The sequence below is a fragment of the Aspergillus mulundensis genome (genome assembly GCF_003369625.1).
Source record: "Aspergillus mulundensis strain DSM 5745 chromosome Unknown scaffold_0, whole genome shotgun sequence".
Lineage (NCBI taxonomy): Eukaryota > Fungi > Ascomycota > Eurotiomycetes > Eurotiales > Aspergillaceae > Aspergillus > Aspergillus mulundensis.
Window position 1 is genome coordinate 2,819,748 of NW_020797888.1, and position 23,864 is coordinate 2,843,611.

Below are 23,864 nucleotides of genomic sequence, written 5' to 3' on the forward strand. Positions count from 1 at the left end.
ATATATATATATATATATATTTATTATATATAAGCCTTAATATACTATTAATATAGTATTTAATACCTTTTTTAACTAATAAATATTTAGTTTAAATTAAAAAGTAGAATATATATCAGAAATCCGAATACATATCAGAAATCCGAATACATATCAGACTTGTATAATATATATCCAAATTAAATAATATATATTTTATTAAGTAAATATATACTTTTTTAGAAAAAATATATATTAATTAAAAATATATATTAAAAATTTAATGTATATTATTTTAAATATAGGTTATATATATTATATATTATAAAACTAAATATATATATTTAAAAATAAGATATATTAATATAAATATAGTATTAGTACTATATTTCATCTTAATATAATATTATAATAACATTTATAATTAATATAATATTAGGGCTATACTAGCACTATACTAAAAACACCCCCTCCGCCGGCACGGTATCTCCAAATGATCGATGGATCCATTCATCGTCAGCCCTTTGCGACAGTGGAAGTTGGAAACAACCTACGACAATAGCGGGCAGAGATGTCATCAACAGCCATCGGGCGATGAGTGCTGGCGACCGATCAAAAGGCTGGGAAATGGCAGCTTTGGCGACGTCTGGCAGGAGCTCTGCGTCTCTGGGCCCTCGCAAAACGCAGTCCGCGCCGTAAAGCACCTGCACAAGCGGCAAGCTAAATCCTCTGAGATGTCGAGACGCGAACTCGACGCTCTAGTCACTTTTTCCGATCCCAAGACGGCGGAGGTACGTATACGTGTCGGTTTAAGATGCCGCGGCTGACTGTCAGCAATAGCACAAGCAGTACCGGGATCACTTTGTCCAATTCCTCGGCTGGTTTGACGATGCAAATTGTTTCTACCTGGCAATGGAGCTCCTCGAATACGGCGACCTTCAAAAATATATCACTGCGCCATTCCCTGAACCCGAAGCCGCATCGATTGTCGCCCAAGTCGCGCAAGCTCTGCAGTATATGCATCGGAACAACTTCGTTCATCGTGACATTAAACCCCTAGTACATTTTAGACCATTCAATTGACAAAACGTTGCTGACCAGCTTCAAGAATATTCTAGTGTCCTCCCCCGGCCCAAGCTGGCACGTCAAAGTCGCTGACTTCGGAATCGCTAAAAAGGTGGACGGCACCGCGCTCGGTACACACAACATTGGGACGCCAGGGTATATAGCACCAGAACTTTACGGTGACTCGGCAGATAAATATACGGCGGCGGTCGATGTGTGGTCACTTGGGGCCGTGGCGTTCTGCCTGCGCACATGTTTCCCACCCTTCCGCAGCGTCAATCACCTGCTAGACTACGCGCGAAATCATGGAGTCGAGTTTCCCATTGAGCCCTTGTGTGACTCGAGCGCGTGGTGCATGAACTTTGTCCATGTCACAATGGCAGATGTTCCACAACGACGACTGACGATGGAGCGCGTCCTCGCGCACAAGTGGCTTTCTGGGCAATCAGGCTGGCGTGAGAGGTAAGAGCCTAGACATACCACGATGATAGAGCGACGTACTAACCTCTGGAGTGTTGTCCTGGGTGGAAGCTCAGCGACCGGCTCAGGGACGTTCAGCCTATCGCCGTTGAACGCCTGGTCTAATACATACAGCAGCCCCGCAATGCAGCAAGAGCGATCGCTGTCTCCCGCAACACCTCTTACGGAACCAGAGCCGACATTGTTACCGCTCCCCTCCCATCTCTCCTCTCTACAACAGGCGTCTCGTTCTCAGTTGGCTGATGGGATTGCAAACCTTGCAGTAGCAGGTGACGAGCAAGGGAACGATAACAACACGGAAGATACCACGTCGGCAGCCCCTTCCAATGAAGAATCATTTTTGATCGATCTTGCAAGGGAACATTGCGAACAAGGCCAGTACGACTGGGGGGAGAAACTATGGGCGAAGATACTTGAGTTGCGACGACAGAAACTGGGCACCAATCACCAGGAAACACTTGATGCTTTGGAAAGCCTTGCGATGGCCTACCATGAGCAAAAGAAGTATGAAGAGGCAGGACAAGCCAGCAAAGAGCTCGTTAGGGCTCGAAAGGAGGCACTTGGCGACATGCATCCCGATACAATGAATGCCTTGCAAAGCCTTTCTGAGATCTATGCCAAAGAGAAAAAGTTCAAGGAGGCGGAGGAAGTTGCCACAGAACTCGTCGGCCTGCGACGGGCCTCATCAGGCTCTCAAAATCAAGATATGATCCACGCACTGCATATCCTTGCGGAAGTTTACTGCCAAGAGAAGAAGTTCAGAGAAGCGGAGCCTTTTGCCGCAGAGGTAGCCAGTTTGCGACAGAAGACCCTGGGCCCGATGGACCCCGCTACCATCAGAGCCATGCGCGGTCTCGCATACATATATAATCAACAAGGCAAGTACGAGGACGCACAGTATATTAATGTGCATACCTTGCAGCCAGAGACAAAAGGTACTCGGGTACATCTCAGCACACCTACACAAAGGTTGCATGACAAGGTGGCAGAGTCTAAAGATACTGGAAAGGCTCCCGATGGCCACCAGAAGATCAGATTGAGTAGTGAGAGTCCCTCCATAGTTTTCTGAGATTCCTAGCTGACAATAAACAGTCATCGGCGCCCATGGTCTACGCAGAACGGGTATTTTCTGTATGTTAGCATTCCCAATGGACCACTGTTGCGAGCTATGGTAATGTAGGTGCATCCAGCCCGAGCTAGAATACCTTTCCCCTATGCGGTCGTCTGCGTCAACGGAGATAAAATCTTCTTGACTGTACTTGGGACGGACGCCTTGAACCCACCCCGACACTGGAACGAGTATACAGATTTGTAAAGTAACTCTATGTCCGCTACATAATCTGTACTAACTAACTGTTCTAAGTGCGGTAAACAAAGATACTAATGTCGACATATCGATCCACAACATGAACAAGAAAGGCGATGAGTACATAGGTCACTTCGACTTTCGAGTCGGCGATACCATTGATCTAGCACATGAGGTCAACAGTGAGTTCCAGTTGCCAATATCCAAAGCTGCAAGATCATCGGCCTTTCCGCTAACAGAGGACGTGCTAGTCACATTAACGCGTGATCTGACGGTGTACAAGGGCAAGGGCAAGGCTGGCAAAGTGAAATTTCGTATTTGCAGTATTGACAGACTCCGTCGAGAGGCTCCCCAACCAAGCAAGCAATTAACAGGGTCAACCGAATTGCCCAGCAGCACTGCAGATGACCGCGAGGCCTTTGATGACCGCATCACAATAACTGGACCTGCAGGGTCAACTGAATTGTCCAGCAGCACTGCAGATGACCGCGAGGCCTTTGATGACCGCATCACAATAATTGGACCTGCAGAGAGACGCCCCGGGGCACCAATGAGATGGGACGGACAAATGGACAAAGATACCCTATATAATGAGTTATGGTACAAGGTATAGTTAAAAACACCCTGTGGCCCCCCGCTGGCTGTGATTCTCATGATTTTTAGTGTCATCATAAACACATTTCTCCAACAACGTTGTCACACTATAAACTTCATTGGGAGTGGGATAAAGTAAGCTCCAAGCCAAACCCTAGTGGGCAAGACATGACAACCTTGGAAACTGACTCTTATAACCTGTAGAATGATAGTGACTATTTGGTGATCGGGCAAGATGTCTCTGCGGGTATACTGGACGAGTTGGTTAACCACACTCGTCAATTGCGTGGCAAGAATGTCTAAAGAGCGAGAAGAAATTGGTGTAATATGCTCATACTGTGCTTTCCTGGGGCGTTATCTCAATAGCTTCTGCGGTTGGACTGTTTATCTGGCGGCGATTTATCAGGATGGAAACAGGGATACACCGGGCAGAATCGGAGTATTTTGTACAGTGGACTCGACTCAGCTACCTACCTAGGCACCTCCAGACTGCCCTTTACCCAATGAGGATGTGTTATTCTTGTACCTACCTACGGTCCCGACGAGGTCGGGTCAATGCCGGCTCAACACCAACCTTGGAACCTTTCAAACCCATCTCATCAGTTCGTCCCTCGATTATCTCAACTTTACAGCACTTCCCTCCGTTGCACTATCATTTTCCTTGTCATGGCGAGAGACATCTCTCCAGGCCTCCTTGCCTTTTACAGCCTGCAGTGCCGTCAGCTGCAGAGCCATGACCTCCGAAACCGCTGAACTTTGGGTAGATTATAGCTTCTTCAAGGAATTATTTACTTACAAAGGAAGTCTGGATAGTAAGCTCTTGGGCAACTATATTTTATACATATATAGTCTTTCCTTTACTTACGGATTATCTGAGCCCTGGGGCCGACTGGCATTTGTTCTGGATCCCAAAGCCGCATTTCTAGGTGTGTGCAGAAGGAGACCTTCGCAAAGTTGTTCATGAACCCACTGCGGCTCTGTCTTGTCTGCCAGCAGTGGACTGTCTTCTCCGATCCAGTCCCAGTCCGCGTCCGGACTGGAGGTGCTGGGTTCAGCCTCGGCGAGGACCTCGAGAATTGGAATGATCTCCCCTGCATCCTTATGGGGGTTGAGCGCGCGAATAAGCCCCCTATACTTCACCCATTCGTTGTAGCTGTATTGCCTCGGTTGACTGTTTAGGGCATCGCTCATTGTCTCCGATATTGCGGTCGCTAGGTGTTGGGAGAACGGGAAATTAGAGCCTTCCGGGTAATTGTCGCCGTTTTCTTCAACGCAGACGTCTTTCCCTCGCGATTCCTCCGGCGGTAATCGTATTCGTGGTGCACTGATGCGGTTTCCGGCAGAGCCAAAGACCCCCTTCCATGGAGTTAGGGCTCCACCGCGGCGCCGACGGAACCGCGCTGATACACTGGCCACAAGAGCCTTCACTTTCACAGAAACATGCGGCGCACTACTACTCATCCTCGTAATAAGGGTCGTCATCGTCGGGACCGAGAGCAAAGCCCACACGATAAAGAACTGGCGACCCGCATTCGAGGCCGGCGCAATGTCCCCGTACCCGATTGTCAGCAGGGAGACGAAGCCGAAGTACAACGTCTCGAAGTAGGTGAGGGTTTTTGGGTTGCTGTTGTTCTCCGCGGCCCAGAACACCACGGCGCCGAGAACCCAGATCAGTAGGAAGAGCAGGATGCTCCAGAGTGCGCCTGTCCAGCGTCGGTATGAGACTGCTTCTTGCTGCACTGTTCGCATGGCGTTGAAGCGCGCCTCGTCGTCTATATCTAGCTGGAGCTCTAGTGAGGACTGTGCCGCGGTCTTTGATCCAGAGGCAGACGAGGCTGGGTGATTTGCCGGTCCCCAACTTCGGGTTTTGAACGGATGTTGCCGTGTGCGCTCGGACTGGCACTGTGCGACTGCCCCTGTCCTCTGCAGACGTTCCAGAGCCGCCCGTCGTAACTGGCTCCCCTGCCGTCTGACAACCTCCCGATCATGCACCTCGCGAACATGCTGATAGACACTAGCAACCACAAGACCAAGAAGCACAATCCCAACAACCGCATACGGAAAGACCAGCCCCCTCCCCAGCGCCGATCCGGGCGTGATATCGCCCAGCCCGATCGTCAGCACCGTCACTGTCGAAAAATACACCGCATCGGCGTAGGAAATCTCGATGGACTGCGAGAACACCACGCCGCCGATCGCAAGCCAGATGACGAATGCGAACGCCTGCAGGACTAGTGCTCGTTGTTTTTGCGGCAGAGCCCCGGTTGCCGGGTGGTGGGCGCCCAGATGGCAGGCTAGGATGTGGAGTGCAACGAGGAGCGAAAGGACGAAGTAGAGCACTGCTGCTATGACTGCGGCCCAGAAGGACGGGGCGTAGAGCTGGTTGTCTGGGAGGGGACGGTGGGTGATGTGCGTGGCGATTAGTGCGCTGGTTAGCTGTGACGCGTTAGTAGGGTTATGGATCGTGGAGCTGATGGCTTACACTAGCCCACGCTACAATACTGGAACAGAGCACCAAAGGCAGTGAAATGCTGTATCGCAGCATGCCTGCGACTCTGCAAAGCAGCAGGACATTCCCGATCACACCGCATGAGAGCGCCGTGGCCTTGAGGGCGATGCACCTGGTCCGTTTAGCCGTGCATGATCCGAATAAGAATAATATAAAGGTGAAGTACCACTTGGGGTCGCTGAGAGCGATCTGCACGGGAACTCCATCTGCGTCCATGTTGTTCGAGTCAATTGTATTTATCCATGGCGTCACGGACGCCGTGATGGACATGAGGTTGGCGAGAGGGGCCAGTACTACGGCGATCAAAGGTACGGCCGTGACGGCAAAGTGCCAATCATCTGTAGCCTGTTCCATTGCAACAAGATTTTGCAGGTGATGATGAATGCCTGCCTCATGTGGGTGTGGAATAGCAAATGAACATGCAGATTTTGGAGATAGTAAAGGGAAGTTATTTTGATGAAGACCTGGTGACTAAGGTACGTTATTAAGCGCAGAAACATACAAGCCAATCAAATAAGATGAGTGAGATCTAGGGATCGAGCCCTGACTAAACGGCGGCCAGCAACGGTTATACAGACCATTATCGCTTGACTAAGTGTGGTACCATTTCATGATACCATGACAACCCTACCTAACGCAAGACAGCAAGCATATTGCCTGTCAACTCTTTACTATCCCTGTGCTGGGAAATGTGAGCAGAATGGCACCATTCCGGGTTTTTCTTTCTCTTCCAATAGGGTACTAGGTAACCCAGCTTAACAGCTCCTTGTAACTGCCCATTGCCGAGCACCTTGGCGCTGACAGTGGCGTCGCAGAATCGTATCAGAATGGCATGTAGCCGAGCAGCTGAGCTGTTGATCTACGGTTCGATGTATCATGTCAGATGGCCCGCGCGGGGTAAATGTCCGATCCAAAACAATCTCTTGCATGGTTCAACCACTCGGAACGCCGTTAAGACTCCGGGAGGCACTAGGCAAGATGTCGAACCGGTCATGGGATATCATGATTGTTACACTTGTATGCTGCGGATATGCAAACCACCGTAAGATCTATCTATACGTACAGAGAATAAGTACGGACGGCCGCTGGGGTGAGTTCATGACGAAGATTAGTACCATACGATGTCTTGATATGTACCATATGTAGGCAGGCAGCTGGGCATACCCCGGTCCTACTCGGTGTAACCCAACACAAAAGACTGGCCATGGCCAACTACAGCAAGACTTCAAACGCACCCGTCCATTCCCATCATCCTCCGGCGCTTTCCCCGAGTGAGGTATTCAGCGGGGTTGTGGGATATAGTTCACTATAACTGTAGCTAACTGACCCCAAGGCCATCAATCTGGGGTTGCAGTTTGGGCCTGCGGTGAAACAGTAGATTGATGTACTGAAAATAGAGCAGAATGGCTATGAGCCTCGGGGTGGTGTTGGGATTTGTCCGTTCGATAGGGTGGTCAGGGACAGGGACTAACTTGAGGATATCATGGATTATGGATCACCCCGCCTCATTATTACAGCCGGGAGGTTAGTTCTACCTTGACCTGGGCCGGGCAGCACATGGGCAACTTTCAAGGGGCAGGTGTGGTAATAGCCTTGGAGCATGTGAGATCTAACCTTGAGGTCGCAAACGGCAATCAAAGCCAGGCTGTCATAAATAACCCCGGTGTCGATTCCTCACCTGAATGGCTCGCCGCAAATCGTTCCTTGATGATGAGTGCTATAGGAGGACCATCCATTCTTTACTCAAGTTCCGCTGCTGATGGATACGCAAACATCATTACCGGTAGGTACTACTGCCGCAAAGAAGCAACCTCCATCAGAGCCGCTGAAACCTCCAAAGATGCCAACCATTGTCACAAGAGGAGAGGGCCTAACTTTCAATCTGCGGCCCGACGAAAAGAGAGGATTGTAGATACCCTAGTAGAAGCACAGCAACCCCAACACCTGCATGCAAAATGCCAGCCCTACTTCAACAGATCAAACGTCTTCATAAAGAAACTCCTGGTCGGCGCCGCAGGCTCCCTCTCCAACGCGCACAGCTCATAAACCGCAATCTGCGCCCCGTGGATATTATAATCCATACTGAAGCTCGTATCGCCCGGGATATCCACGAACTGGCCTACGACCGCGAGATTCGACACCCCGTTGACCACAGGCGGGCGATCCCCGGGTCCCCGCGTTAGCATCCCGGACGTGGCATACGGCATGATGCAGGGGATGACCGTCGACGTCGAGACGATCGGGTGCGTCGGGAAACCCAGGTGCGCTACGAGCTCAAGCAGGATCTCCTCGCCGCTGCACTCGTACATCGGCTTGGCGATGAACTCGCCATTCCGCTCGGGCGTCATGCCGTAGCCCCAGACTACCTGGACATCCTTCGGCTGGTCCGGGAAGACAGGTTGCTTGGGGACGTTGATGGTCAGGTGCCAGGCGCAGTCGGCGATTGTGGTGAAGGCGCCGGCGCCGGGCTCGTTGCCTGTGAGGCGGGTGTACAGGTCGATGAAGGCGGGGCTGCGCAGGGTGATGGTGAAGGTGACGAGCTTTGCTTCGGAGAAGCGCGACTTGAAGTTCGACGGGTTGCCGAAGTGTAGCTGCGGCAGCTGGCGCGGGTGCTGCCGGCTTTCGGCCACGAGGTGGTCCCATAGGGCCCAGGAGTCGCCGATCTCGGGGTCTGCGACGTAGAGCTCGTGTGCTACGGACTTGGTGTGGGAGCCCAGGGCGGAGGGGGAGGATGCTGGGCCGAGACTTGCGATTACGATGTCGTTGGGGTCTATGGAGATTGTGACGAGGTCCTCGCGGTCGGTGATCAGGTTGATTTGGGATGCGGCTGGGCGGGCGCCTGGGTCTGGCGAATCGGTGAAGAGGATCTCGGCGTCTCGGTACATCGCAAAGGATACACCGCGCTTTTTCAGATACTCGATGGTTGGGGTGATCAGGAGGTCGCGGAACATGTACTGCATGTGGCCCATGACTTGCGGGCCACTCAACTGCTCGAGCTTATCGAGATACTTGGACAGATGGCGCTGGAATTCAACTGCGCTATGCTGGGGTTGGATTGCGAACCTACAGCGATATCATGATTAGTCCACCTGCATGACACCTGCAGGTAAGGTACCGATGAGTGCACTCACGACGTAGACCAAAGCACCCAAAACGTCGAGTCAAAGAACTGAAAATCAAAGCACTGCCGTATACTCCGCTCACCGAGACTCTCCTCACTCTGCAGCATAAACGAGAGAAGGTCCAGGCGGTCCTTAAGCCGTAGATTCATCTTCTTTGCGTCGACCCTGCCGGGCCCAGAGTCCGTCTGTGCAACGAGGCGTGTCCAGGCCCCGGCCCCGGCCTCGGTCTGCTGCATCCCGCTCAGCATCTCCTTCCGCTTCGCTTCCACCACATCCAGCAGTGTCTTTCCGGGCTCCGCGGGGTGCGGGACCAGGGAGAGGAAGTGCTGCGTGCACGGCTCGTAGAAGGACGGCTGGAGCCCCGCGTGGATGGTGTAGCCGTTCGTGGCATCGCCGTAGTTTGTGTCTTCGTGGCCGGAGTGGGGGTGCAGTTCGGCGATGTGGATGTGGGTTCCTGGGATATTCGCTTCTTGGATGAGGTGCACGGCTGCGGCGAGGATGGACATCCCGCCTCCTACCAGCCAGCATTCTTTTGGCCGGGTGGTGGGCTGCTCGGGTTCAGCTGGGGTTGGGTCTGCCATGGCGAGAATGAGTTGAGTTGAGTTTAAAGAATTGCGGGCAATATCCGGCCATGCTCGGGATTTATGTCGGCGCAGAAGGGGCGGGGAATTGGTGTAGGGTATACGAGGAGGTCTTAAAGCGAAGATTTGAAGACATCCCTGTATGATACGAGACCGTAATCCATGCTCTAAAGGATGCTTTCTTTGTTCCAGATCTCGGCCCCCGAGCTCGCATGGTGGGTGGGCAGCCAATAGGCATGGACAATGGCATATTAGACTTCTGAATTCCATTGGTAGAAGACATCAAGCCGATTAGCTCTGGAGCTATAGGTGCCCGACCTTGCTTTGGGTCTGAGACAAAACCGAATGAGGGCTAGCACTTCTTGTCTGGTGCGTATGAATGGCCATGGCTCGCTTGATCGTCCACTGACCAACGATGACCTTAGAACCGCTCAGTTCCCTTTGCATCACGAGGAATAATAACAGATCGTAATATAAGAGGGTTTAAGGATAATGTTGCGGATACATCGCGTATGTATTCATGAGCCCATCCTGGCAACTCTCTCACTAGCCCTAAATGAAGTCAGACTGGACTCACCTGGGCATAGGACATTGGATACTATAACATTATCATCAACTTCGAAGGTTCATAATATCAATCTCCATAAGCTTGATATGTGAGTCAAAGTATTGTACATATAAGAAAGATAGGAAATATCGCTCGAGATGAAAAGAATGAAGTATATCGTACAACCGTTGCTTGCAGATTCAACCATCCCAGGCCCATCTAACACCCCTTCAGGGCCAAACCATGTGCATTGAGCCTTAGGTCGACCCTTAGCATGATAAGGTACCTGATCAGTTCAGGTTACTCAACCTCCCTCTCAATCCGACTCGTAACAAGCACCTCCCCGGGCCCCGGCCCCGGTCCAGGGCCAGGCCTCCTCCCCTCTGCTTTCCCCCCACTTCTACTCTCCGCCGGACTCCAACACTCCGTCTCCTGCAACGCAATGAACTTCCCGCCCTTCCAAGCCCCCGCATCAAACTCCTCATCCGTGTCGAACGTCCCCGAGCGGACCGCCGACGGCGCCGGCACAAGCTTCCCGGTCCCTGATGGCCCGCCACGGGGACCAGAACTGTACCCGTACCCGTATCCGTATGACTGGCTTGAGGGGGTGCCGTAGATGAGGGCGTGGATGTAGGAGATGAAGGCGCGGATGCTGGGCATGCAGGCGCAGATTAGGGAGAGGTCGACTTCGACGACGGACCAGATGGAGATTGTGACGATGTTTTCTGGGGAGGTTAGTATGTGATTTGGTGGTGGGTGGAAAGAAGGACGGACTTGTTGGATTATCGAAGATGTCGAAGCGGATTAGTGAGATGCAGCGGAAGATTGAGATTAAGGTCACCCTGCCGCATCAAATCAAGCTCAAGGTCAGCGGTGCCCACCCAACGGTCGAGATCAAAACTGCAAAGGGGGTACGGAAGGACAAGGTGGACATACACTAATCCCACAGCAAACATAAAAATAACGCCCACTTTCTTCCTCACCGACATATTCAACTTAAGCAGCGTCGGCATGGGGAGGGTAATAATCAGCACGTCGAAAACAATATTCAATATTGCGTGGATCGCCATGACCGCTTCATGGTCAATGCACTTGCCCTCGTGCTCTTCGTCCCATCTTAGCCACATGTAGTTTATCGGTTGACATGCGAAGACATTTGCCAGGAGCATGGCGATTCCCCAGGCGGTTGTTAGTAGTAAAGTAATTTTCGTGGCGAGTTGGATTGGGCGAGCGGGGAAGAGGCGCAGGTAGAGCAGGAGCATGGAGATTTTCGTTAGGGCGATTGAGGCGAGGTAGAGGGATTCGATGGCGAAGTAGATCTATGGCAGATACAATGATTGTCAGGCAAGGCGCTGGAAGATGAAACAAGGAGGACGTACGTGCAAAAAATCCGTGATCTCCTGGAACGAAAGGAACCATGTGTCGATGCCTAGTCCCAGCTTTTGGTCTGCCCTGGTGTTAGCATATGTACTCGGTCATGTCAACTTACCTGGATTTGAACTCAGGGCCACTGACTTTCAATACCCAAGCCCGACAGCGCAACAATCGCGGCCTAAATGATGATGCCTTCCGTTAGCATTCAATCCCCATGCTCACTAAGACAGTCGCGACGTACCACCGACAACACAGCCATGAGCTCATCAAGCCCAAGGGTCTTAGTGCGCACTCGCACAGCAACGCGCATGCCCACCGCAATCACCGCGAGGACCATGCCCAGGATGAGAATGACAGGGAAGACGCGTTTGTCTTCCGTAACCGGCCAGCCACATACAGTAGTTAGAGCCTTTTGGGATACTGTTTGCCACCAATCAGTCGAGTCCCGCTATTGTACAGAGAGGATCGGACGTACATAAGCTCTCTTTGATTGTACACGCGTCGAGACTGCATGATCTTGTATCGGCGATTAGCTTGTCATCGGAGCATAGACAGTCGATATCGGTGACGGAGCAGTTCGATGCGGGGAGGGCTTGGGCGAAGCAGACGATCTATACGTCGGTGGCCGGTTAGTTAGGGCTACTAAGGGTTGAGTTGAGTAGGTAGTCACATACCGCGCAGTCCTGCAGCGCCTCCATCCTGCGTATGTATTCCGAAGCTTATGCTTGGTGGAACCAGGATGCAATTGATCTTGGGATTCCATCAGATAAATATTAAGCTGTTCGTGGTTTAAGATTGCGGGAGGCATGAAGGAGTCCGTGCAAGTGCAAGTGGAGCCAGGGCCAGTTTCATGGCCCTTAATCACTCGGGAAGACGACCGCAGATTCCCAATTCGTCTGGGTAATTGCACCTCTTACTGAATACGGTAATTGCCTTGACATTGCGCCGTATAAGCTTTGGATATATTTGCTTGGCTCAATAAAGCGAGGTTCCAAAATTGAAGCACATCTGTCGTAGCTTGCCATTAGTAGCTCTTTCAGGGAAGCGTTCATGAGGTTCTTGGGCAGAATACTTGTGCAATCAGGATGCTTAAAGATGTGATGGCGAAAAAGACTAGTACACAGCTTGGGCTGCTCACAGTACACACGGGAGTAAACAAAGCAATCGGGCTGAGCGAGAACCTTGGGGTGGAATCCAGGCACAGGGGAGGGCCGTCACTAGTCATGGCCCTGATCTGCAGGATCCAACAAATTAGCCAGCGCCCCGCGTTAGCTCGCCAGTAGATAGAGTTTGTTCTTGAATAGCGATTGCCAAGGCCAATTCTGGGCCCGGTCCCTCTGCCGAGCCTGATCGTCCGTATCTCGCACAGAATTCGGCATCAGCATGGATGTATGATTCAGTACTTGATAAGGGCAAGTACCATGTTTTTGATCGCCCGGCGATCTAGAGCCATTCCGTGGTACGAGCTATCCGAGGACCATGGAAGCAATTTTCGAACTCTTTGGGTCTTAATAAGGCAGTCAGCTCTTGCCCCTTACTTTGTGTGCCGCCCAAGCTTTCCGTGAGCTAAGGTATGAAGCCGGGTGATCATTGGGAAGTTTAAATTGCATGAGAATACCCTCGCTAGCGAAAAGCAGCTGGATATCAATACGGTGGAATCAACCGTGCGCGCACGTGGGAAGCATTGGTCAAGTGCAGGTGCCAGGTGGTCTTGCCGCCCGTATCACAAATTGAGCTTCGAATGGAGAAGATTCAATGTGGTTTGGTTCGCGTTGGCGGATATAAAAGGAAAGTCAATTTGCTGTATTATTCAGAAGGAATGCCTATACATTATAGGAGACGGATCTATCTCGACCAACGGCGCGTAATGACCGTAGGCAACGCACCGCGACTCATAGGGTTGCAAGAGACAAAGACGGCCAGGCGTATTGGAAGCGGAGTGGAGGTGCAGGTGGATTAGAGGAGAAGAAACCAAGGACCTGGCGATGTGCTGGTCCTGGGTGGACATCTGGGCTCTCCGCCAGGAAGCTATCATGATAGATGGAAAACAGTGGTCCAGAGATGCAGCAGTGGTTGTCCGGTGGTGGAAGGTCTCGGATGCGATGATCCGTTCCCAAGTGCCATAATCATGACATAACGTCGATGGCAGGCCCTGGTCACGACGATGGCGTTCTCGGCCCAATAGCGCCCGTACTCCCTAGCTCCCATTGCCTGCAGCAAGCTCCCACAAAATCGCCCGTAACTTCCAACTCGCTGACGTCCTCTCCATGGAGAAATAGCTGACTGTCATGCAGGTGTTTCCGGCTGCCGGTTCCTTCATCAAAAGGATACCAATGCTAGAAACGAATGCCCTTGCTGCGGCACAGGGCAGCCAAGTTCTTGTCATCTCATAAGGTCCACGACCCTCCGGCAGCCTGTGGTTGCCCTCATACTGAAAGTATTCCTGGATTTGTAGTACAGCTAGGTTTGGCCAGTGGGTTTCGGCGTCCCGGACGAGCTTTTCCAGTTCTGCGGTGAAATATTCATAGTCGCAACGGTCGTATCCTTCGATAGTGAGGGCCTCCAGAGAGCGCGGGAGCACATCCAGCAGGGTATTTCTTGCGCCATTTCCAGGCGTCCACGGATCAACCCAGTCCAAGATGTTGTAGCCGGTCATGCGTAATTTTTTCAGGACAGGAAAGTCGACGAATGAACCCACGAATCTCAGATCAAAGGTATGACCAAAGTTAGTGTTACCATTCACCCATTCGTAGTAGTGTACCGCGATTTCCTCTATGCTCTCCCTATGTTTGTATAACGGTTCGTAGAAGGATGATGGGTTGATGACATCCTTGGGTGTATTATGTATGGTATCCATATACTGGTACGTAAACGACTCCAGCCTCTTGCATGGTCCAATTAGATCGGAAAGGCCCTGGGGGCAATTGCTAAGCTCAAAGTGCAGGTGTGTGACATTGGAGAAACTGCGAGGCTCTGCTACGCATCTAGCTCCTTTGTCTTGGCCATTTCCTTTTTCGTGGTTGTGGTTGTCATCCGGTTCAACAAAAGCCTCATCATGAACGTTGATGCCCTATCCTTCAGTTCTGTTACGGACCACCTCCCCTATAAAAAAAAGCAAACGCGGCAGGCGCAAAAAGGGCAATATGTACGTTGAATGAAGCTCAAGACCGTCCGCGCGCTCCGCATAGGAGAAATCAATATCGAGCCTGAGCTTTTCCAACCGGGAGAATATATGAGAACCTGGATTCTCAATGGCTTTGCGTAAAATTCTGTGCGTGTCTTCGCACCAAGGGCGTTCGACGCTCAGAGCCAGCTCCTTCAGGTTTGGGAGGAGCGACAGTAGTAGCGCGAACCACGGGCCAAGTCCCATCCCTACTCCGTTAATGTTCCGCAGCTTCATCTCCCATGCTAGGACTTCGCTCTCTTCGATGGCAGATGCAGATGCAGCCGCTTTAAGTAATGATCGGATTGTGTCGCGATCATATTGGATGTCATAAAAGGGTTCGAAACCATTCCTTTCCGTGGGACGCAGAACACGGACCGCTTTGGCAAGGCGAGGATTCTGAGTAACTAAGCGGATGAGGCGATATAGTTGACGCTTGATGAATCTCTTATGGTAATGGAGACCTGTGAGGACTTGCGGGTAAAGCAATGCGTGGCAGCGACGAGAGCATGAAGCGATGCTGAGGATATCACTGCGGCGTGTTAGGTAGCCTGCAATGAGGAGGAGAATCTCAGCAGGGAGAGTGGAGAGCATGGGTGGCGATTGAGGCTGGGGTGGATGGTCATCGTGTCAGGGTCGCGTTGTTGACGTTGTGTGGGGTTTCTGGAGCCACTGCAGACTGGTCCGGACTCGCCTGGCCAGTGGCTTGAGTACCCGTCTGCTTTGAAATCACTTGGAAACGTCGAACAAGAGTAGTGGGATTAGTCTCAAAAGCAGAATGGAATCGCGAGATCAAGGCAATGTTTTGTCTGGCTGAGAAAAAGAGTGAGGGTGAGACCAGACCCGTTCCTTCCCTGCAGGGACCACTCGCTGCCTTAGTGCCTCAGGCATCACATTTGCATTCAGAACAAACAGTTCTGCTATGCATCAAGCTGCATAATGCATAACTTGAATAATTTGCCTTTGGCTCGATGTCTACATCTAGCGTCTATCTATCTCTCTATCCGTAGTCTATTCATTACGCCCTTTCACCTTGAAGCTCACGCTTCCTAAACAACCCTTTGAAACCATTACCAAACCCATCGAACCCCCTCTGTCTCCCCTCCCTCCTCGCCGCCCCATCCAACTCCCCCTCAGCATCCCCCTTCTTCCCTCCATCAACCACCCTCACAAGCACATACATAACCAACGCAGACAAAATACTCAACCCCAGTATCCCCACCATAACCAGATTACTCTTCCGGTACTTCTCGCGCCCAGGCGCATTCGCATCAGCGCTCCACCCATTATAAAGCGCATACGTCGTCATAATGGAACCGAGGTTCCCCCACCCCGAGACAACGGCGCTCGCAGCTGCAACGCCTACCTCGCCGTGCCGCGGCTGGAAGATCTCTGTCGTCCAGGTCATTGTTATCGGTACCGTTGGGCCGAGTCCGAAGCCGACGATTAGGAGGCCGCCGTAGCGAGGCCAGGGGTTGGACTCGGTGCCGGCGTAGGTTGTTAGAAGAAGTCCGAGAATTTGTATGAGCGCGGCAAAGCTGAAGAAGAGGGCGCGATGGTGGTGGAAGCGGTCGGAGATCGGGGTGACGAGGAGGATGGCGATGAGGTCGCACTGTGCCTTGTTAGAGATGAATGAGGTGAGGGTGAGTGGAAAAGACATACAATCCAGATCGGAGCCGTCAGAAGACTCAGATCAATGCCCGATAGATCCGGGTTGATGCCCTTGATGATCACTGTGGCGTAGTTCTGCACGCCAATACCGACGCCCACGACACCGAAGTACATGAGCAGGAGCGGCCACAGCCGCCAATCGAGCAGAACCTGGAGCAGGTGGCGGAGTGTCCATCGGGGCCGTTTATACACCCTCGTTAGATCGCGGTAGTGTAGCTCCGCGTCTTTGCCTGTCAGAACAGGCGCACTCTTCGGCAGCCATTGAAACCATTTGCTGCGCTTTGGGGGCTCTTCTCCCGGAGGAACGGGACGGTCAGGTAGCCACCAAAGCAAGCCGATGCCGACGGCAACGGTAATTACACCGTAGACGAGAAACATCCATTGAAACCCGACGAGTCCGCGAGCGCCATCCATCTCCTGGAATCCAGCCGAGACAAGACCGACCACCGCAGCGGAGAGCTGCGCCGCGGTGTAGTACTGCCCGATGCGTTTTCCCGTGCGCGAAGGCGGGTAGAAGAGCGTAAGGTAGTACGCCATCCCAGGCCACATACCCGCAATGACAACACCGAGAAGCAGACGAAGGAGATATAAACTCCACGCAGCCTTCATAGCAGCCATACAACTCCCAATTATGCCCACGCCGATCACAATCCGACTCATCCATACATGCGGGCTCAGCTTTGTCATTATCAGGTTCGATGGGAGGTCAAAGACGACGTAGCAGACGTAGAACAGGGCAAGACCGGTTGAGATCTGGTGCGGTGTAGCGTGGAGGACGGAGCCGAGGTCGTGACCGGATTCGGCGTTCATTGTCTGGGCGAGACCGACGTTTGATCGGATGGCGGAGCAGAGAAAGTAGAGGACCCAAAAGGCGGGGATGATGCGGAAGTCTATTTTGCTATGTCAAGACAACTATTAGCGATGCCTTATCAGGAGAACAGAGACCGTACCGGTAGATGCGCTCGATCTGAGCGATGTCATGGTCGCCGGATTCAAGGTCGCTCGGGCTGACATCGTGGGAGGAGCTGTTGCGGGGCTGTTCCTGGACGTCTTCTCGGCTGGGGAATTTTGTTGGCTCCTCGGGAGATTGTAGAAGGGACATGATCGTGATCTCTGCGATACGAGGGGGAATTGGAGGATTGACGCGGGAATCGTGCGGAAGACCTTCCGATCGATCGGAGAGGGGACGCCGCGCCGGCGATTGGGAGGCTGGGTGCGGCTTTCAAGCGGAAAAAAATGTGTTCGATTGCTTCAAAGGAGTGAACGCTAACAATGCTGGAGACTGGGAGACCTTTGAAGGACGATGGGAAATGGGTGGGATCTTGGTGAGAGCGGAGCGGAGCTCAGGAACCCCGCTCAAAACGACTGTTCACGGAAAAAGCAAAGGGATTCGGCGTACGGCAGACCTAGAGTGGAATTGACATGCCTCCTGAAGTCTTTCCCAGAGACTCGAGCAACAAGCCGCAGTTTCTGGGACTCAATGGCGCAAAGTTGAGTTGCAAAAGAAAAGTGGGAGCTGTTGGGAGATTGGAGCTGGAGCGGGGACATTTTTCAGTTGAGGATCAGATAAGATCAAGAACCTTTCAGACCCGCCCGGAGTGACTCACCCCGACCTCACCAGTTCGTCCGATCATCGGACCTACTGTCTTCAACGAAATGGACTGGCATCATTTACGAAGAGAAGGAACCCTAGGTGGGTCGAGATCATCAAGATTTCATGGATAACGAAGACTCGAGGGTCGTGGCCTCGTGGGCAGGCAAACTGGAGCCGTTAACACAACCGCCGGAAATATATATCACCGCCACTGCTTACAACTCTGTGACAGAGGCTCTACGACATTTGCACAAACAGCGTCACCAAATTTCGGATCTTCCCATCCTCGAGTACGCACTTCGGAGTTGAGAACGCCAACTATACAATATGAGACCGCCTTGTCATACAATTCGGGTAACGGATCGTCGCCATCTTCCAACCACTTCAAGGCCCAGGTCAATCGCTCATAATATCCAACTGGAGTGTCCGCCAAGCAGAAATGAAACTCGAGACTTTGATTGTGCCAAATCTCCAGAAGCAAGATACCAAGATCAAGGAGGGCGAGCTTCGGTTCTACCTCTGCAAAGGTGCGAATCGGCTCGTTGTCAAGGGTGAGCGATATGAAAGGCCGGGTGCAATCAATTCGCTGCTGCGGTCGGAGAAACAGGATCATATCTTTCGACCAGGTCTTGGGTAGCCACTGGGTCTGCAAAAGCTGGAGGAGGTTTGATGCAAGTTTGAGCGCAAGGAGCATGCGGTGTTTCAGGGGAAGGGCTGTGGTATGTGGATTGCCCTGTTGATCACGGAGTAAAAGAGCCTTTAGACTGACAAGATCGGATGTCAGACACGGGATGACCGTTTTCTTGACCGCAGCGATTGTTCCAAATTGAGCGCCGTTGCTTAACACAAAGGTGACATGCGGCTCCATACATCCAGCAGTGTTGATAGCAGCACATAGATTGTGAACCAGAGTAATCGCTGGGCCTGGAGTAGCCTCAGGAACGACAAGCGTTACGCGCGAGACTTGCGAGGATCGGGCAGGAAATAGTTCATCGTCTCGGGATTCGCCCTTCAGCACTTGCACCATCGCTTCATGACAAATGCGCCTATGACCGGCGTCGGCTGCGAAAAGAAGCCGAAAGGTTATATCTTGGGAAACGCCCCGAGCAGAGGTTGAAGTGTCGATTCGATCCTCAAGCATCAATTGTGTCTCGTGTGTACTGTGGCATCCAGCCCCAAGACCGCGATGGATGGCGTGATAAAGATCGTTGGCAGAACCGCGAACCTGACGAAGGACTTTCGCCAGCTTGGTAGCCTTCCTGGATGGGGAGTCCCCCGCATCTCGTCGATTCGATATAACGAGGTTCGAAAAGCGAGTGAGGGTATTTGTTGTATCGTCGATATCGCGAATGGTAGCTTTGAGCTCACTCACCCCGAACACGAGCTTCACTCTGGGGATCAGGTCTGGGCGCCGGCTGTCCACGCCTTGATTTGATGTTATGATCTGATGGAGGTCTGCACAGCCCTGCTCACTGAATGAGTCCCAAGAGAAGCTAAACAGTTAAGAGTGTTCACCTTGGCTCCAGGCACTACGCCTGACAAAAAACTGGCAATTTTCTGAACGGCTTCATTGCTCATGCTCAGCGTTGCATCGAGGGCCTTGGTGTTCTCAGGCCCTAGGTAATCGCGTAGTTGGTCTTGGATGCTCTCTTGGCTCAAATACCCAGCTGGGTCATTTTCCATAAGATGGACATCGCTGCATCCGCTCGCAAGCAGAAGGGACCTGGTTGTTTCAGCCAGGATCTGCTGTTGAAGGAGCAGCGCGTCTGCGAGCTTCTTGACGTACGACCGTGTCCGAAAAAACAGTCTTCCTCTTTCGATGGTGCTCCTCGAGGAGTCAACGGCGGCGAAAAGGATCGGCAAAGCACCAAGTAAAAGGCCTGCGACCTCTATTCCAGACATGGCGAGCCATACAAGAGGGGAGAGAGTAAGGGGATAGATTCTGTCAAGCGTCCGATGATGAAGCACCTTGCTGACTTGAATCTCGACAAGCTGAAGGCGGGGTCTGCAGGTGATTCATGTGCTCGCAGCAGATTGGATCTTTCATCAGGTCGCACGAATACCGTATACGGTACCGTATAAGTATAGCGGGGTCTCCCAGGCTCCCAGCTACGGAGTACGTCAGCTCGGCTGAAATACAGACATCTTCCTGTTTGACAACGAAGTCACAACCATGACAGAGACAGAAGAAGTGGATCGACAGAGCCTAGCGCAAGTAGGGCTCGAGACCATGACGCTGTTCGCGAAGGCGAAAGGCAAGGCTACCTCCGTTGCATCGCGGGGCTCATTGCCAGTCGCTCGAATTGCTGCTGAAGCCGACCGCTTCGAACTCTGGGCCGTAAACCTAGGCCTGTTCGTCTCCGGCCACGGGTCCCTGGATTACCGAGTCAGGGAGGCAGAGAGTATAAGTCGTACACTGCTCAGGTTTTTGATGAGCCTCAATGAGTCATTAGCTGAAGGTAGCGTCACCCTGGTTCGATGAAGCATGCTAACATCGCGGGCAGTGCTTGAGTATGGATCTGATACCGACGCCGCGATCGATACAGAACGGGAAAGTCCGGCCGGCATCGCCAATGTCGAAGTCCTGCATGAGGAAACCGATTCCGATACTGACTTGCTCTTGGACGGCATCAAAGACCCGATTGACCGGCTGTATAAGCTCGCGACTTGGATACGTACGCCGTCATCGAGATTTGGTTCTGCGAAAGCACTTTGTTATGAGAAAGCTGATCCCGAGACCGGTGTCAATCTCCTTGAAACCTTCGAGCATTTTGACTACGACTATGTCAGCTCGCTCTTTCTCGAATACCAGAAGGTGCGCGCAAAAGGCGAGGTTTCGCCATCGGAACCGGAGGGTATAGAAGAAGGAAACGAGGGCGACAATTTGTGGGAGCCGATTCGGACGGTACTGAGAGAGCATGCAGCTCAAATCGAGAACAAGGCCGAGTCGTTCCTGGTAAGCCGTATAGCTCGCGCTAATGTTCGTCGACGACAACAGTTTGCCTACTGGAAACGGCACCAAGAGAAGCTACACCAACACTCTCAGGCCACGACAGAGGCATTTGTGTCTCATCCCGAGGAGAGAGAAACTCGAGTTGGTGACGAAGCAGGTGTCAATCCCGAAGGTCACATCTTGGAGCCCCGGCCCTGGGTCGCTCCTGCCCCAACCATCACGACCGCCACCAACCTCAACATCCAGAACCTGACGATTCACGAAAACCGCACTGAGGTCACCGTCTCAGAATATGCTCCCTCAGTTTGGAAGCCAGGAAAAGAAATCGTTGACTTCCCTTCTGCGCCAAACTTGTCACCAAGTGAAAAGTTCTTCGAGTGTCCTTATTGCTTTATCATGTGCCCGAGGGCGCTTTCACAACCGAAAGCATGGAGGTAAGTTACTTGGAGGCAAGTGGTAACAGCCGGAACACTGACGGAGTTACAGAGCGCATCTCCTCCATGATCTACGCCCTTATATATGCACTTACAAGGATTGCAGGCAGGGCGATCAACTGTACGATCGGCGCCAGGACTGGGTCCAGCACGAGGTCTCATTCCATCAAGGAGTATTTCGATGTCCAGAGCATCCCGACCTCACCTATAACACGACCGAGGAGTTTCGGGGCCACTTAAGACACGCACATCGCGAATTTAGCAACAGTGTATCAGGCACGGTTACGAATCTTGCTATTGTATCGCCTCCCATTATTCCCGACAGACCCTGTCCAGTCTGTTCCTTATCGCTCCTCACGGCCACCGAATTACAAAATCATATTGCTTTACATCTGGAGCGGATGGCCCTGTTCTCACTCCCACGGTCTGTTCGCACAGAGGACGACGATGGCGAGGGCGACTCACAAAAAGCTAATATCGTACTCGATGACTCTAGAGACGGTGACTTTGACGAACATGATGATAATGTGGCCAGAGCTGAGTCACCAGTTCACTCGCTGTCCGGAGCGGACTCAGGGCTAGACGCGGGCGAGCCAATACCACTGCCGGAAGAGATGAAATGCTTGGAATCCCGTTCAGATGCTGGGACTGAGTCTGCCTTTAGGGTTGGTATTATATGTACAGATGCTGACGTGCTCAACGCACTGGTTTCATTAACTTCGATTTTCCAACCTGCTGCATTTGATGAGTCCGACGTCGTATTTCACAGATTACGGTTTGGCGAACATCCTGTGGCTATCCTCTGTTTATCACCTGCCCAACTAGCAGAGGGCGCTGGCGTCGAGCTCATGGTTTCATCCTTCCCATGTATCAGATTCGCTTTCTTGGTTTCGACGGCCGGGGGTGCGCCACAATCTGTAAGGCTCGGAGACGTTGTTGTCCAGAATGGTTCCACATGGTGGTGGGAGCAGGTGAGAGGAAGAAATATGATACACCAGGGAAATGAATCAAAGGTTCCGTCGACTGTATTGAGGGAGCTAATCGACTTCCTAAAGCGCAATGAGGTGTTAGATGCCGCGGAGGCGCCACCTGAATTTTTTCTCCCGCGGGGAAGATATGCAAAACCGCTGGACTCAGACGATAGAGTCTTCCAGCCGGGTTACACCCATGTGAGAGGTGCAGACTGCACGAGGTGTGGCCCAGAAAAGCTTATTCAACGAGAAAACCGGCCACCGCGCCTACATTATGGTGGCATCGCTGCCGGGCCTCGCCTGATGGATGCTATGCTGCGTGACCATATACATCAGACAACGCAAGCCATCTGCTTCGCTACCGAACCTGGGATAGCACAGGGCAAGTACCCTTGTGTGATTGTTCAAGGGATTGCTGACTACGCGGACTCACATCCCATCGATGACAGGTGGAGGCTGTACGCAGTGGGCTCGGCCGCTCTATTTGTATCCCTGGTTCTAAAAGAACTGAGCGCTGCAGCAGTGGAGCAGATGCCAACAGCACGGGACGCAGCGGCGGATGAAGAGGCGGATGAAACACAGCGCAGAAATGAGCTGGAATTTGTATACTCCCCCGCGCGCTTGGGACAAACGGGAAGATTTGGGTACTTCTGATTTTGGGTACGAGTGCCTGATACGGGGAGGCAGCGGCCCGAGCTTGAGTCTGAGATTCGATAATCAAGCATGAAAATAAAATCTCCTGCAGATTGACAAGACAAATCCTCTGGTCCAACCCAGGATGAGCTACCGCTGCGTGTTATCGATTAGTTCGCGATATTGGTATGCCGGAGCAACTGCTTGCATATCTCTCCAGCAGCCCCTTCGAAGTCCATCAGCAAGAGGCCGTAGGCTGGGGTCAAGGGATGACTGCAAGGCAGCACCCTCCACTTACAACCGGGGTCGGGCTCATTAAGCGCGGGGAAGAGGGCAAGGATATGTCCGCGATGCTCTACGTCCCACTCTGTGATGCGCTCAGCCCCCGCGCAACCACCCACGACAGCGGCGAAACGCTATGCCTTAGTACGATACTCGGCTTGGAAAGTCTGCCTAGATATCGAAAATAAAGACAACCCGGAGGATGGTGCAGCGGCGGATGGAGACCTTTGTCCGCGAGCTGGGCAAGTTTAACACCACAATTATTTTCAACGATTACCCCAAGCTGAGGCATGATGGAGTGCGCTGGGCGCCAATGTCCCTGCTTGCGTCTCGGACGACGAATATACACTCTGTGATGGCCTCTGCGCAGCGCTCGGATATTCGAAAAGTCGGTTCCTATTCCGAGCTTCCAGTGCGATATTCTGCTTTCGTCCTGCGCTATGTCGTTCCGAGTTCCGACAAGGCTACGGTCACGTTCAAGGCGCGGAGAGCTTATAACTCAACCAAGCTCGGCCATGAACACGTGGTTATAGATATTGTTATTCGAACGGCCAATAAGCTTTGCTGGGACCCAGAAGCTGTGTGTACCATCCTGATGGAGGATCC

At 52.2% G+C, this 23,864-nt stretch overlaps 8 protein-coding genes across 8 annotated transcripts; 2 read left to right on the top strand and 6 right to left on the bottom strand.

Moving 5' to 3' along the window:
• Positions 1–479: 479 nt before the first annotated feature.
• Positions 480–3,443, top strand: DSM5745_00700 (uncharacterized protein; the record flags this gene model as incomplete). The annotated part of the gene is made up of 7 exons (XM_026742716.1): positions 480–770; positions 820–1,038; positions 1,088–1,506; positions 1,558–2,567; positions 2,617–2,655; positions 2,715–2,835; positions 2,888–3,443. The coding sequence occupies 7 exons, from the start codon at positions 480–482 to the stop codon at positions 3,441–3,443; spliced, it is 2,655 nt and encodes an 884-aa protein (XP_026608561.1).
• An 842-nt stretch (positions 3,444–4,285) lies between these two features.
• Positions 4,286–6,287, bottom strand: DSM5745_00701 (potassium channel family protein; the record flags this gene model as incomplete). The annotated part of the gene is made up of 3 exons (XM_026742717.1): positions 4,286–5,860; positions 5,907–6,045; positions 6,100–6,287. 3 exons carry the CDS (start codon positions 6,285–6,287, stop codon positions 4,286–4,288), a joined length of 1,902 nt encoding a protein of 633 aa, XP_026608562.1.
• Positions 6,288–7,897: 1,610 nt separating this feature from the next.
• DSM5745_00702 (uncharacterized protein) lies at positions 7,898–9,636 on the bottom strand (the record flags this gene model as incomplete). The annotated part of the gene is made up of 2 exons (XM_026742718.1): positions 7,898–8,996; positions 9,065–9,636. The coding sequence occupies 2 exons, from the start codon at positions 9,634–9,636 to the stop codon at positions 7,898–7,900; spliced, it is 1,671 nt and encodes a 556-aa protein (XP_026608563.1).
• Positions 9,637–10,483: 847 nt separating this feature from the next.
• Positions 10,484–12,255, bottom strand: DSM5745_00703 (CFEM domain-containing protein; the record flags this gene model as incomplete). The annotated part of the gene is made up of 8 exons (XM_026742719.1): positions 10,484–10,908; positions 10,958–11,025; positions 11,120–11,502; positions 11,563–11,630; positions 11,699–11,735; positions 11,799–11,977; positions 12,033–12,168; positions 12,232–12,255. 8 exons carry the CDS (start codon positions 12,253–12,255, stop codon positions 10,484–10,486), a joined length of 1,320 nt encoding a protein of 439 aa, XP_026608564.1.
• Positions 12,256–13,754: 1,499 nt separating this feature from the next.
• Positions 13,755–15,314, bottom strand: DSM5745_00704 (F-box protein; the record flags this gene model as incomplete). The annotated part of the gene is made up of 2 exons (XM_026742720.1): positions 13,755–14,439; positions 14,707–15,314. The coding sequence occupies 2 exons, from the start codon at positions 15,312–15,314 to the stop codon at positions 13,755–13,757; spliced, it is 1,293 nt and encodes a 430-aa protein (XP_026608565.1).
• Positions 15,315–15,738: 424 nt separating this feature from the next.
• Positions 15,739–17,493, bottom strand: DSM5745_00705 (putative MFS transporter; the record flags this gene model as incomplete). The annotated part of the gene is made up of 3 exons (XM_026742721.1): positions 15,739–16,332; positions 16,383–17,289; positions 17,342–17,493. The coding sequence occupies 3 exons, from the start codon at positions 17,491–17,493 to the stop codon at positions 15,739–15,741; spliced, it is 1,653 nt and encodes a 550-aa protein (XP_026608566.1).
• A 694-nt stretch (positions 17,494–18,187) lies between these two features.
• DSM5745_00706 (uncharacterized protein) lies at positions 18,188–19,887 on the bottom strand (the record flags this gene model as incomplete). The annotated part of the gene is made up of 2 exons (XM_026742722.1): positions 18,188–19,450; positions 19,501–19,887. The coding sequence occupies 2 exons, from the start codon at positions 19,885–19,887 to the stop codon at positions 18,188–18,190; spliced, it is 1,650 nt and encodes a 549-aa protein (XP_026608567.1).
• A 271-nt stretch (positions 19,888–20,158) lies between these two features.
• On the top strand, positions 20,159–22,997 carry DSM5745_00707 (uncharacterized protein; the record flags this gene model as incomplete). Its single annotated transcript, XM_026742723.1, has 3 exons — positions 20,159–20,444; positions 20,490–21,372; positions 21,425–22,997. The coding sequence occupies 3 exons, from the start codon at positions 20,159–20,161 to the stop codon at positions 22,995–22,997; spliced, it is 2,742 nt and encodes a 913-aa protein (XP_026608568.1).
• Between the last annotated feature and the right edge of the window lie 867 nt (positions 22,998–23,864).